Here is a 12,176-nt window from a genome sequence, read left to right as displayed (position 1 = left end):
ATATTATTTAATTCATTTCGGAATGAATACATATTATAAATGTTCATCGTTAATGGAGGAATGATCGATAAAAGCAGATCGTGTGCGACCACGAAGAAAAAAAACCTTTATTTTTCTTATCAAGATACATTAAGGGATACAGAGACGGAATAAAAAACACTCGGGGGGGAAAAAAACAACCCAAAAACAAAACGTTTCAACTGTTTCAACACGTTTCTCTCTCTCTCTCCAACTTATAAAATTAAACTCCCCCCGCTCCCCTCCCTCCCTCCCCCCCCCCCACCGCTTTTTTTTGTTTGTTTTGTTTTTTGTTTTTTTGTTTTTTTTTTGTTGTTGCGTGTAGATCAACCAGCCAAAACCCCGTCCCAGACCCGCCCCGAGGGGGAGAGCCATGTTTCACATATACAGTATTTTTAAATCTCTCCATAACAATGGTGTAGTAGGCTGATAAAAATAAAAAACAAAAACCTAAAAAAAAAAACTAAAAAAAGGGAGGAACAAAAACAACAAATAAGGGGGGGGGGCGGCACTGGGATTTCCATTTGCGACAAATTCACTATGGTATTTGTTTTTTTTGTTGTTTTTTTTAAGAAACATTACAAAAGCCCACATTGGGACCAAACTTGCTTATAAATCTGTCGTGTGGACCGTCGCCGGCTGTGAAAACTCCCAACCCACGGGACCACAGAGGAATTATAATTTATCCAATTACCACTTGTTCTCACCGTTTCCTGACTTTAAAAGTGGAGGGGGACGAGGGGATTTTTTTTTGGGAGGGGGGGGGGGGGTTAACAAAGGCCGATCAACCCAACACATGGAGTTGTACCTTTCACATCATGATACTCATCACAACCAAAACCATGACTTGTGCGCCCAAGTCAAACATCGTATATTGCTGCTTTATTCAGAGGATGTCAAACAACCGCCAACACCGTTTTTTGTTTTTGTTTTACCCAAAAGCGGTACACTGTCACGGGAGGCTTTTTTTTTTTTTTTTTTACACATCGATATCCTTTTATGCATGTCTTGCGGCGTCTCCCAAAAAAAAAAAAAAAAGATAAAAATAAAATAAACTAAAACAAAGTGGCACCTCGAAGCCAAGTCTTGTTTATTCTGCCCCGTCGGCCACATAGTACGTGGATCAATGCGTGTACTGGAGCCCTGATTAAAGCCTGATCCTCCTGGAATACTCCCAGCGTGACCTTGAGCCTTGGGCGCCCGGGCTCTCTCCCTCCTCCTGGGATTCAAAAATTCAGAAGCGGGCTCGCAGTCGGGTCGGACTTTCTGAACAGGTCGGGAAAAGTTGCCGGATAAAAAAAAAAAATTAAAATAAAAATATATTGGGAGGGGGGAGGGGGGAGGGCAAACGATGACATCCAGCCTTGAGTTCCACAACAATCGACTAGCGAAACTTTTTCTTTTCCCCTCCTTTTAATACTTTTTTTTTTTTTTGGACAAATATTATCGAGACACCGAAGGAAGTCGTGGGATGGGCGGAGGGGGGGGGGGGGGGAGCCCTCTGGAAAGTCTGTGACGGCCGATCCATCCATCTCCTGTCGTTTCCAATGCCGGGTGTGGAATTTAGGGGACGGGGGTGGGGTGGGGGGGGGGGTGGTAAAACGTTAAGTTCCAAAAAGTTAAAAAGACCCACGGGCCCCGAGAAAGTTGACGAGACACGTGGTCGACGGCGGATGCGTGTTGAGCGTGTTGGGCAAAGTCTTTATGAAAACGGGAGTCCCCAAACCAAGAATCATGCTCCATCGCTGCTGGAGCTGCCCTGCAGTGTCACCCCACCCGCAGTGTCACCCCACCCTCCGCTCTGTTTGTTTTTGTTAGCTTTTCTTTTTTTCTTAATCCCAGCCACTCCCCTCTCACCAACACGTCAACTTCCTGTCGACCGTTGCAAATATTTACACAAACAAGATCTGGAAGGTAAGACACAAAAAAAAAGGTGTGCTTTATCGCTATAGCTTCAGGATGACAAACTTTTTTTTTTTTTGTTTTGTTTTTTTTTTAAATTACAGATTTAAAAATATCCTTCCTTTTCAAAACAAAATAAAGAAAATAAAAAAGAAAAGGGAGAGCAAGAGAGCCAGAAAGTTGTGTGTGTATGTGTGTGTGTGTGTGTGTGTGTATGAGTGTGTGTGTGGAGGAGTGTGGACATCTGGATGTTTATTCAGCATGACGGAAATATTAAATCATGTAAGTGCTCGTGTGTGTGTGTGTGTGTGTGTGTGTGTAGGGGGTGAATGAGCATCGACTTTTTTTTTTTTTTTTTGGAAGCAACCGAAGACAACAGACATAAAAGAGAGAGAAAAGACTACTGTATGACATGCTCCGATGCCTGTAAGTGACGGCCCGAGCACAGAGACCCGGCCCCCGGCCCCCACCGGACGCCCTGCGGAGACTCAGTCCTCCAGGACGATGGGCTCGCTGGTGCTGGAGGGCAGCAGGGGCAGCGGCAGGATGCGGGGCGGCGGCGGCGGCGGCAGCTTGATGCGGACAGGCAGGTGGGGTTTCCTCGCCGCTCGCCGCATCTCGGACTGGGTCAGGTGTTTCCTCAGAGCCCTGGCGAAGGGAGAGGGCGGAGAAATGTATTGATTTGGCGCGTCCATCAATCGGGAGGCTTCACCACGATGGGTATAGGAAAGCCCTCCCTTCAACCTCTAACAGCATCTTGGGAGGGGGCCACCGTCCACCACGGGACCAAAGGACGGTCGAACCTTATTCCAACAATGACTGCTTGAAAGGTGCTTATAAATTAAAGTTATTATTATTTGTATTTGTATTATTATGATTGTTCATAAAGTTACAATATTTATTACTAATAAAGTTATTATTATATTAAAAATAATATTAACAATACAGTTATTGTTGTTATTATTAATTAAGTTATTATTAGCATCATTAATAAAACAGTTATGATTATCATGATTACTATTATTAATAATAAAGTTGTTATTATCATCATTTCTCCCCCCCCTGCTCCTCCCCGTAACGTGAGAAGGTGCGCGGCTGAATTAACCTGGTGTCTTTCGTGGCCACGAACACCACGGGGTTGGGCGCGTCTCCCTGGTTGACCTTCTGCCGCTTGATGACCGACTGGGAGGTGGTCCTCAGGCCCGAGGCGAACGGCCGGCCGTTGGTGGAGAAGGGCAGGCCCCCGGCCTGCGGGGGAAGGACACGCACTTGAGACACAACCGGAAAGACCCTCTCTGCCGAGGAGGTCGTGGTGCGGTGCAGCGGGGGGCACCCAGCGGGCGGCGTGTCCTGTGCGCGGCGTGTAAAGAGGGGGCTCACGTTGTCGAAAGGTCTCTTCCCCAGAAGGCCCGGGCCTCCGCGAGGCTGGCTGGCCTGGTTGCGGTTAATCGGCGGGGGCACGCCCCGCGGGGCCTTCAGCTTCAGGGGGGCCGAAATAGCTGGGGAGAGGGAACGGAATGGGCGCGGGTTAGGAATCAAACAGCGAAAGACGGAAGGTTAAAAATAAACAAACAAAAAAAAAAAAAAAAAAGAATAATTTATGACGTGAAAAAAGAAACCTGTTCTTACCTAGATCCTTCACTATGGTTGCCAGCGACTGCCGAGGGATCACCCTGTTCTTTATCGGAGCCTTTGTGGCTTTAGGCAGCCTGATCATACCTGGAGGGCCAGAGGGGAAGCACAGCGTTCACACGGACGACTCCAGGTAAATGTGTTTACTTGTCATGTTTCCAAGGAACAGATTCTCCGGGTCTGACAAAAATTTAAAAAAAACTGGCCACGTCCCAAAAAGAGCCATTAAAAAAAAATGGATCCACATTGGAAAGCCTTTCCGGAATGATTTTAGGACAGTGCAGATTTTTCCGACAGGTGACCCCTTAATACAATTATACAAATTTATACAATTATTAGTATTTTTTATAAATGGGTATTTTTGGGAGACCCCCGTGGCGCTTACACTCTGCCTTGACGGCGTTGGCGTTGATGGAGGCGTAGGGGCGGCGCGCCGCCCGGCGGGGCTGCAGGATGTCCTCGCAGACGCGGCGCGCAATGCGGGTCAGCTTGGTGGTCTGCAGGATGAAGGTCTGCCGGTTCTTGGCCAGCAGCTTGGCGCGGCCCTCGTTGCGGGTGAACGGGGAGAGGCCCTGCGCCTCCTGGCGCGTCATGTGGCCGCGGGGGCCCGACTCCTGCGAAAGGAACGCTTTTTAGGACAAATCTTAACACTTGCCCTCTCTCTTCTGTTCAATAAAGTATTTCTGTTAAGTAACAAATATTTGGTACAGGACAGAGTGACTTAGTTAAGTTTATTTATACTGCCCTTCTTTAAATGACATCACAAACCCACATTTCACGAGGAAATAAAGGTAGATATACAGTGTCTGCTGTGAACTTGATCATTCTTAAACTGTTATAACAGAAACGATAGAAAGATATTGTGGTGGGCTTCAGGAATGTTGACTCTGATGTAGAAATCGACTAATTCTGGATAAAAACAAGAATGCATTTTTGTTGAAATAAATACAATTTTTGACCGTTAAGACCTAATATCCAAGAATTAAGGATTTAAGACGTTTAAAGGCGCTGCAGACACCCCGAGTTTGCTGTTTTGAAATGTCAGGAGGTCAGGTTAAAACACCAGTATCGGGGAGTTTGACGTACAGAGCCAGCTCGAGCGGCGCCCTCTAGCTGCGTGGGGGTCTTCAGGCCTCCGTACTTCTTCCAGTAGATCCAACAGGAGGCGCACAGCCGGCACTGCATGTTGGGAGGTCCCCAGGCGTACCACTGAGGCGACTGGGCCGCTGGGTCCGCGAGATAAGCAGAGGGTAGTTATTGGACGGTTCATTGCAACACATACGTCACCCATCGCATTCAGAAGGCCGCGGACATGCTAGTGCGCACTATTTTGACCGTTCAGCATACGCCGATGCTCTGAGCAATATCGGCAAAATCATATTATATATATTTATTTATTTTCCCCCCATTGTTATTATTATTATTATTATTATTATGAACGAATAACCCAATATCCATCATTAATGCTCATGAAGCGTACTCACTGTGACAGCTTTCGCAGCTCAGTCCTTTCTGGAAGCCCGCTGCACCGTTCATGCCAGGCTTGGTACCGGAAGCCATGATCTGGTTGGGGTTTGGTTTCGTGCTGAAAGGAAAGCAGGGGGATCCATCATTTCACGGGCCGCGAGTCTTTAAGGGGGCATTTCGACGAGCGCGGGCGGCTCTCGGGGCGGGATACTCACTATGTGGGGATGTACACCTGCTTGAGCTTACTGTCCGCCTCCGCCGCTTTGAGCCGTTTCTGAGCAGAACAGGGAGAGAGTGGGTTTAGACGGACAGAGTGGGTTTAGGGGAGGCTTTTTAACATTCGGCCAGCCGGCTGGAGCCGATCAGTGAGGGCTGGTCAAGACCGCGGCGCCTACCTGCTGGATGTAGCGGTCGGTGGTTTTCCACATGTAGTAGAACTGGACCACGCTGGCGAGGGATTTCCAGGGCAGCTGGACGGGAGGAGGGCGACAAGCAGCGTGAGAAGTTACAAAGTGTCCTCGAAAAGTCAAGCTCCTTCATTCGGTGACGACATTTTAGTGACACGGAAGCTTTATTTTTTTTTTTCCCCTTTTTCCAGGATTAAGGCCTCGTCCAGTCGTATTCGCCTCGTCTCGTAATTTACCATTCTTTCCTGCTGTCCTCCCGTTTTGTTTTTTCCTTCACATAAATATCCAGCGTTTTTAACCCTTCTACTCAAAACCAATGTATACAGTGTTTTTAATAGATTTATTTATTGTAATTGAATGAAACAAAAAAATAAATAATAATAATACCGTGCGTCACAGGGAGCTTGAAACCAGGACAATCCCGGTCAAATGCACTAATACACTGCACCCAATAGTTTTCAATCCACCTCTCCGTCTGTGGTTCAATGTACGCCATTGCGGTGTTGTTGTTGTATTCGCCGCTCAAGAAGAAGCCCATCAATGCACATGCTCCCAATGTTCTTCGGGGGTGTTTGACAAAAAGTTCTATCGACCCCCCCACTGGCCCGGCATGCTTGTGTGGGCCTTTTAAATAGCTTTTGCTTCAGGGGGGAAAACATACATATTTTTTTAATACCCATATACGTGTGGACTCGACTTCCACATTATCTCAAAAAAAAAAAAAAGGGGGAAGGGGAAACCCAACCCCGGGCCCGGAAGGCGTGACTCACAAAATCCTGGCGTATGTCGTTGAAGTCTTTGCCGTACTTCTCCAGGGCCTCCTCGAAGAGCATGGCCTCTGAGGCGCTCCACTCCTCCATCTCGTCGCGGCACAGCACGGGCCCCCCCTGGGGCACCAAGGTGGACATGGCCTTGGCCAGGTCGTAGTTGTTCTTCTGCAACGTGTCCATGGCGTGGAACTGTGGCGAGAGAGGGGACGGTTGAGCGGCGGAGCGTTATTTGGCGATCGGGGCGGGTTGACTGGTTTGCCTCTTTCAGGCGACCGGCTCTCACCAGCGTTATGTCTCTGGACGCCGCGGCGGCACTCATGTGGAGGCTGGGCTGGCGGATGGAGCTGCTGCAGTCCAAAGCCCGTGCAAACGTCCCCACGGCTCTGGAAGACACACATGAGATCAGCGCGCACACACACACACACACACACACACACACACGATCCCCCCATCTGTACGCCAATCGGCATTCATTATCATAAACACCGGAGACTGTACTCCGACTTCTGAAATTGAAATGTGTGCAAATAACCGGTGCCGCCGTTTCAGCTTCAGTACAATGGCCACTAGATGGAGAGCTTGTTCGATGCTGCCAACTCAGTGGTTTCCCTCCAAAATGAGACTTGAGGCAAGAGATAAACTGGGAAACTTAGAAAACTGCACGGCGACAAACGCTGATCTCGCTGATAAATCAGCTTCTCAGACCAGGGACAAACTTTGCGGTTGATGTTGTTTTGAAGTTATACCGGTCAAATTGTATCGGCCGTTTTACGGAAATAAATGGTAAGAGTTGCCCAAATCTTGCCACTTTTGCGGGAATGAAATTTGAGTCACTGGGAATCCAAGCCAGCAAACTAACTTTTGACTGATGCCTATGCATTCTGGTCAAAATTTTTAATATTCAAATTCCTTATTTGCTCATAAATAGGTTTATTTATCAGCAACAGCAACTGATTTAACCCATAGTCTATTGCAAACTGCAGAGTTTAAAATAAAATTAAATAAATAAAATGCATAGAATGCGATGCAAAGCAGAGGTGTAAAGTACCAGGAGAAAGAGAAGTGGAAAGGTAGAGATACAACAATAACATTGTTTCCAGAAGGGACATTCAGTTGTCACACATCGCTCAGTGTGGGATGTGTGACATGTACCCAATTATAAAATGGATATAAACACAAAATATGTCAATATGTTGAAACGTGCATTTGAACCGTCGACTGCTGATTATCAGAGTCAAATGAAATACTTTAAAAGGCCCAGTTTTGATTAAATTTAATCCAGATTTTTGGACAAATCTCTCTTATTTCGCACAAGTATTGAAGTTAAGAGCGATACATTTGGTAGAGGACAGTTGTCAGTGTTGGGTATGGAGTAGGTTGTGAACTAGATGATTATACGAACCAACAGGAAGTCTGTGATTAGGTACTACGATAAAACCTAACATCGCCGTTTTCCACAGAACTTTGCGTGGTTAAGAACAAGGACTTCTGTGGATTTCTCTCTCAACAGGTAAGTCTGCAGGCAAGCGTTAGGTTTAGCGGTTAATGCCATTCGAGAGATTGACAGATGCAGAAGAAATTGACACGTTTGATAAGAATTGTAAGGATGAATAAAACGAGACAAAATGTCTTGAGAAATGAAATGTATGGTAAATTCAGGGAATTCAAATATCAAATAAATAAGTTGAGGATCATCACATATGATCACATACGAGTCTTTTCCAAGTTATTCAAGTCAGATGGTCCAGATATCACGTACAATATATACACTGCAAGTTTGTGTATCCTGACAGAATATCTTAATTTGTGGATGACAGGATAACACTTGACCCATACCCGGAGCTGAATCCGGGAGACTTTAACAACAATATAGAAATATCACCCAGCTTCACCAGTCAACATTTTTTTTTAAGCTTCAGTCTGGCTTCAAGTTACGATCCCTCTACAATCAAATCGAGGACCAATCCTTTACACTGCCTGAACACTGTGGCAATCCTGATCCTGTACCCCGAACCCATCCATCCAATCAAAGTTATTCCAAGTAATTGAACAACCCACCGGCCTCTTGTCGGGAAGGACAAAATGAAAAAAATAAACAACATCTCACGTTAAACGGGGGGGGGGTTGCTCAAACTCTGCGACAGTTCACACCTCTCCTCGGCAAAACCTGCCCCCCCCGCACCACACCCCAGCTGTCCTGACAATGGTGGAAAGCCCACCCCCCCCCCCCCCCGTCACCATGGCAACAGTGACCGGTCGATGACGTAACGCGGGCGACAGATGGCAGGTAATACCTACCGTGCCACCACTAGAAACTGGTCGATCTGGGGGTCTTTGAGCTGGTTGTCGGGATCCCACACCTTAGTCTCCAGCTTCTCCTGAACGCGGGTGTCTGCTTCGCCTGGACGGAGGGAGGAGAGCGTTAGCGAGGAGGGGAAGAGGAGAGGTCTTCTCACATAGACGGAGATGAGTCCTGGGAGGAAAGCTGGAGGGAGGGAAGGAAATGAAGAAGTGGAACGGAAAGAAAGATTGAGAATAAAAAAACGAAGGGATCGAAGGAAGGAAGGAAGGAAGGGAGGAAGAAAAAGGAAATCAGAAAAAATGTATGATGAAAGAAGGAAGGAAGGGGAAGATACGGAAAGAAGAAAGCAACGAACGGATGAAACAAACAGAATAAGGAGAAAAAAATAGACCCCAAAAAAAAAAAAGAGACAAGGAAGTATGTCAATAATAAAGCAATGAATCCAAGAATGGATCCAAGGAAAGACAAAATAAGCAGGGGAGAAAGGAAGAAAAGAAAGGAAGAAAGGAAAGAAGGAAAAGAAGGCAGGAAGAAAAGAGAAATCAGAAAACGAAAGAAACCAAAAGAAAAAAGGACGGGAAAAGTATGGAAAGAAGAAAGCAATGGATCGAAGGAAGAAAGGCCCGAACAAGCACTGAAAAGGAAGAAATGAAAATGAAGGAAGGAAAAAAGGAAGAGGAAAAAAAGGCAGAAAGCAAATCTGAAAAAAAGAAATGAAAAAGAAGGAAAAAGGCAGAAAAGAAGGAAGGAAGAAAAAATAAATGTGCAAAAAGAAAAATTTAAAAGAAGGAAAAGCAAGAATGGAGCAAGAATGGAAGAACAAGCGGGGGAGAAAAGGGGAGAGAAAGGAAGAAAATGAAGGAAGAAAGGAAAAGGGAGGGAAAAAAAAAAGCAAATCCAAAAAAAATTAAAAAAAACTCAAAAGAAGAAAGGGGAAAGTATGCAAAGAGGAAAGCAATGAATTGAAGAAAGGAAGAAACATCAGGAACAAGCAGGGGAGAAAGGAATAAGCAAATCAGAAAAAGAACAGAGGGGAAAAAAGAAAAAGAAAGAAAGAAAGGAGGGAGCGGTTCGGATGGATTCAGGGTAATGAAATGGTTCCGAGGAGACCCGAGCACCAGGCACGGGCGAGGGAGAGACCATTTTAGGCGGCGGCGGGGGACGACGACTGAACCGGCGGTCCCGGTCCCGCCCGATGAGCAGATGTGGCGATGGCAAACCAAAGGGTTAAAAATGTGACAAGGACACGCCGTCGTGGGTCCGTGAGTCACCGTCAGCCGCGTCCAGGGGGCGCGTCGCCTTGCCCGGCCAGATGGGAGCTTTATATAGCGCTCGGTAACACGCCGGCATAATTATCGGCCGCCCGACTGCAGCCGTGCGGGACTGTGACACGGGCAAGCATGGCCGGGGAGGGGGGGGAAACTAAATAATGAAAAAACAAAATGGCCCGACGAAGTGGCACCGACTACCCACCTTCAGCTAGCTTGTCTGGGATCTCCGCCTGGTATTTGGAGCCCACCCGGATCTCCCCCTGGTCGGCCAGCAGGGTCTTCTGGACCGGGTCGAACACCAACGAGTAGAAGAAGCAGTCCTGGGACAGAGTGCGCAGGGCCAAAACTTTACAGCCGTGCGCGGCGGGCTGCATCGTCACACCGGAAACGATGGCCGCCACCATCAGAAGGAAATTCACGGGGGATGCGCATAAAAACCTGGCTGAAACGAAAATCTTCCCCCTACCAAGGCTATTGTAGTTCCACTCGCACGACCTTTTCAACATTTCAAAAATTTTGCATTTCAGTTTCTATGTTCCCAGACTTTCCTGGTGTGTTGCGTTCTAGAAAGCTAAGCTCCCCTGGTGTCTGACCAGACATTTTAACATGGAAAACATTGAGTGTTATTTGATGAACATTAAAAAACAACACACACACACACACACACACACACACACACACACACACACACACACACACACACACACACACACACACACAATCTCGTTCCAATGGCACCTGTCAAGGGGTGGGATATATCAGGCAGCAAGTGAACAGTCAGTTCTTGAAGTTGATGTGTTGGAAGCAGGAAAAATGGACAAGCGTAAGGATCTGAGCCACTTTGACAAGGACGACTGGGTCAGAGCATCTCCAAAACAGCAGGTCTTGTGGGGTGTTACCGGTGTGCAGTGGTTAGTACCTACCAAAAGTGCTCCAAGGAAGGACGACTGGTGAATGGGCCAAAGGGTCCTGGTCATGCATAGGCTCATGATGCGCGTGGGGAACAATGATCCGCTGTGTCAAAGGCAGCTGTCAGATCTGATAGCACTAAAATAGTCGAGTCCGCAGTTAAAAGAAGCTCATTAAAGGACTCTTAAAAGTGCTGTTTCGGTACTGTGGCGACGTTTAAAACCAGACTGAAACATTTCTTGAATGTCATGGTCATCTAGAAATGTTTGAAGTTGCATATAAACTACTTTCTCCAAGACTTCGGACGGGAAAGGTCATTTAGAGATTGGGCGGTAGTTTGAGAGAACGGAGGGCTCCAGGTTTATCTTTTTGGTGAGAGGCTGCGCTACAGCATGTTTAAAGTCTAGCCCGTGTGGGCCGACCCGCGGAAGAGCTACTGTAGCACTTAGTACCTGCCAAAAGTTGTCCAAGAAAGGACAACTGGTGACAGGGTCATGGGCACCCATGAGCTCATTGATGCGCGTGGGAAGTGAAGTCCAGCCCGTCTGGTCCTCCCACAGAAGAGCTACTGTAGCACAAATTGGTGAAGCGGTTAATGCTGGTTCTGATAGAAAGGTGTCAGAACACACAGTGCATCACAGCTTGCTGCGTATGGGGCTGTGTAGCTGCAGACAGGTCAGAGTGTCCACGCTGACCCCTGTCCACCACCGAAAAGCACCTACAATGGATAGGTGAGCGTCAGAACTGGACCATGGAGCAATGGAAGAAGGAGGCCTGGTCTGATGAATCATGTTTTCATGCCAGGTGCGTGTGCGACGTTCATCTGGGGAAGAGACGGCACCAGCATGCACTATGTTCTGCTGGGAAACCTTGGGTCCTGGCATTCATGCGGATGTTGCTTTGACACACACCACCTACCTACACACCTGTGTGTGTGTGTGTGTGTGTGTGTGTGTGTGTGTGTGTGCCAATATAATGGGACTGTCAGCAAGTTACAGTAGAATCAAACCTGTAACTCTCAGAGTTGTAGTACAACACGTATAACTCACATGGAAATTCCACTTTAAACTTCAAATGAAAGTCTTTCACTTTGAAGTGCAAATATACATTTCTATTATATTTATATAGTACTTGCTATTCCAAAATAAATTGCAATAATTTGCAAAAATTAAAAAACGGTCGGATGCTTGTGCACTAGGAACAACCAGAGCAGACACTCCGCTGTCGAGACAGCGATAAATACACAGTCACAACAATTCTGGAATATTGTGAGGTGATAAATGATTTATCCAATCTGTGTTTACCTTGAGGTACCTCCAAACAGCCTTCATTTTCCATCTTTCGCTCTCTTTTTTGAGCGTCAACTACGCTCCATGATGTTGGTATCGGGTTTGAGTATCGGAGCGTTTTTGTTTTTTTTTAAACGGGTACATGAGCACTGTATCGGGTGTAAACTGGACAGGCACAGAATCTGAAAATATATCTGATCAGTGCATCT

At 46.7% G+C, this 12,176-nt stretch overlaps 1 protein-coding gene across 1 annotated transcript in view; it reads right to left on the bottom strand.

Moving 5' to 3' along the window:
* Positions 1-1,026: 1,026 nt before the first annotated feature.
* The window catches only part of mta2 (metastasis associated 1 family, member 2), a 34,837-nt gene continuing 23,687 nt past the window's right edge, over positions 1,027-12,176 (bottom strand). The window contains exons 6-18 of the mRNA XM_080023259.1: positions 9,972-10,089; positions 8,495-8,597; positions 6,480-6,579; positions 6,197-6,385; positions 5,415-5,489; positions 5,235-5,293; positions 5,037-5,137; positions 4,639-4,778; positions 3,938-4,166; positions 3,550-3,639; positions 3,301-3,419; positions 3,026-3,168; positions 1,027-2,568 (exon numbers count right to left, since the gene is read on the bottom strand). Of these exons, the coding sequence (XP_079879385.1) occupies positions 2,409-2,568; positions 3,026-3,168; positions 3,301-3,419; positions 3,550-3,639; positions 3,938-4,166; positions 4,639-4,778; positions 5,037-5,137; positions 5,235-5,293; positions 5,415-5,489; positions 6,197-6,385; positions 6,480-6,579; positions 8,495-8,597; positions 9,972-10,089 (1,626 nt within the window). The 3' untranslated portion in view covers positions 1,027-2,408. The remainder of the gene's footprint in view (positions 2,569-3,025; positions 3,169-3,300; positions 3,420-3,549; positions 3,640-3,937; positions 4,167-4,638; positions 4,779-5,036; positions 5,138-5,234; positions 5,294-5,414; positions 5,490-6,196; positions 6,386-6,479; positions 6,580-8,494; positions 8,598-9,971; positions 10,090-12,176) is intronic.

This window comes from Zeus faber, assembly GCF_960531495.2.
Source record: "Zeus faber genome assembly, chromosome: 22".
Classification (NCBI taxonomy): Eukaryota; Metazoa; Chordata; class Actinopteri; order Zeiformes; family Zeidae; genus Zeus; species Zeus faber.
The sequence above is the reverse complement of the archived record's forward strand: the minus strand, read 5'-3'. Positions and strand labels throughout refer to the sequence as shown.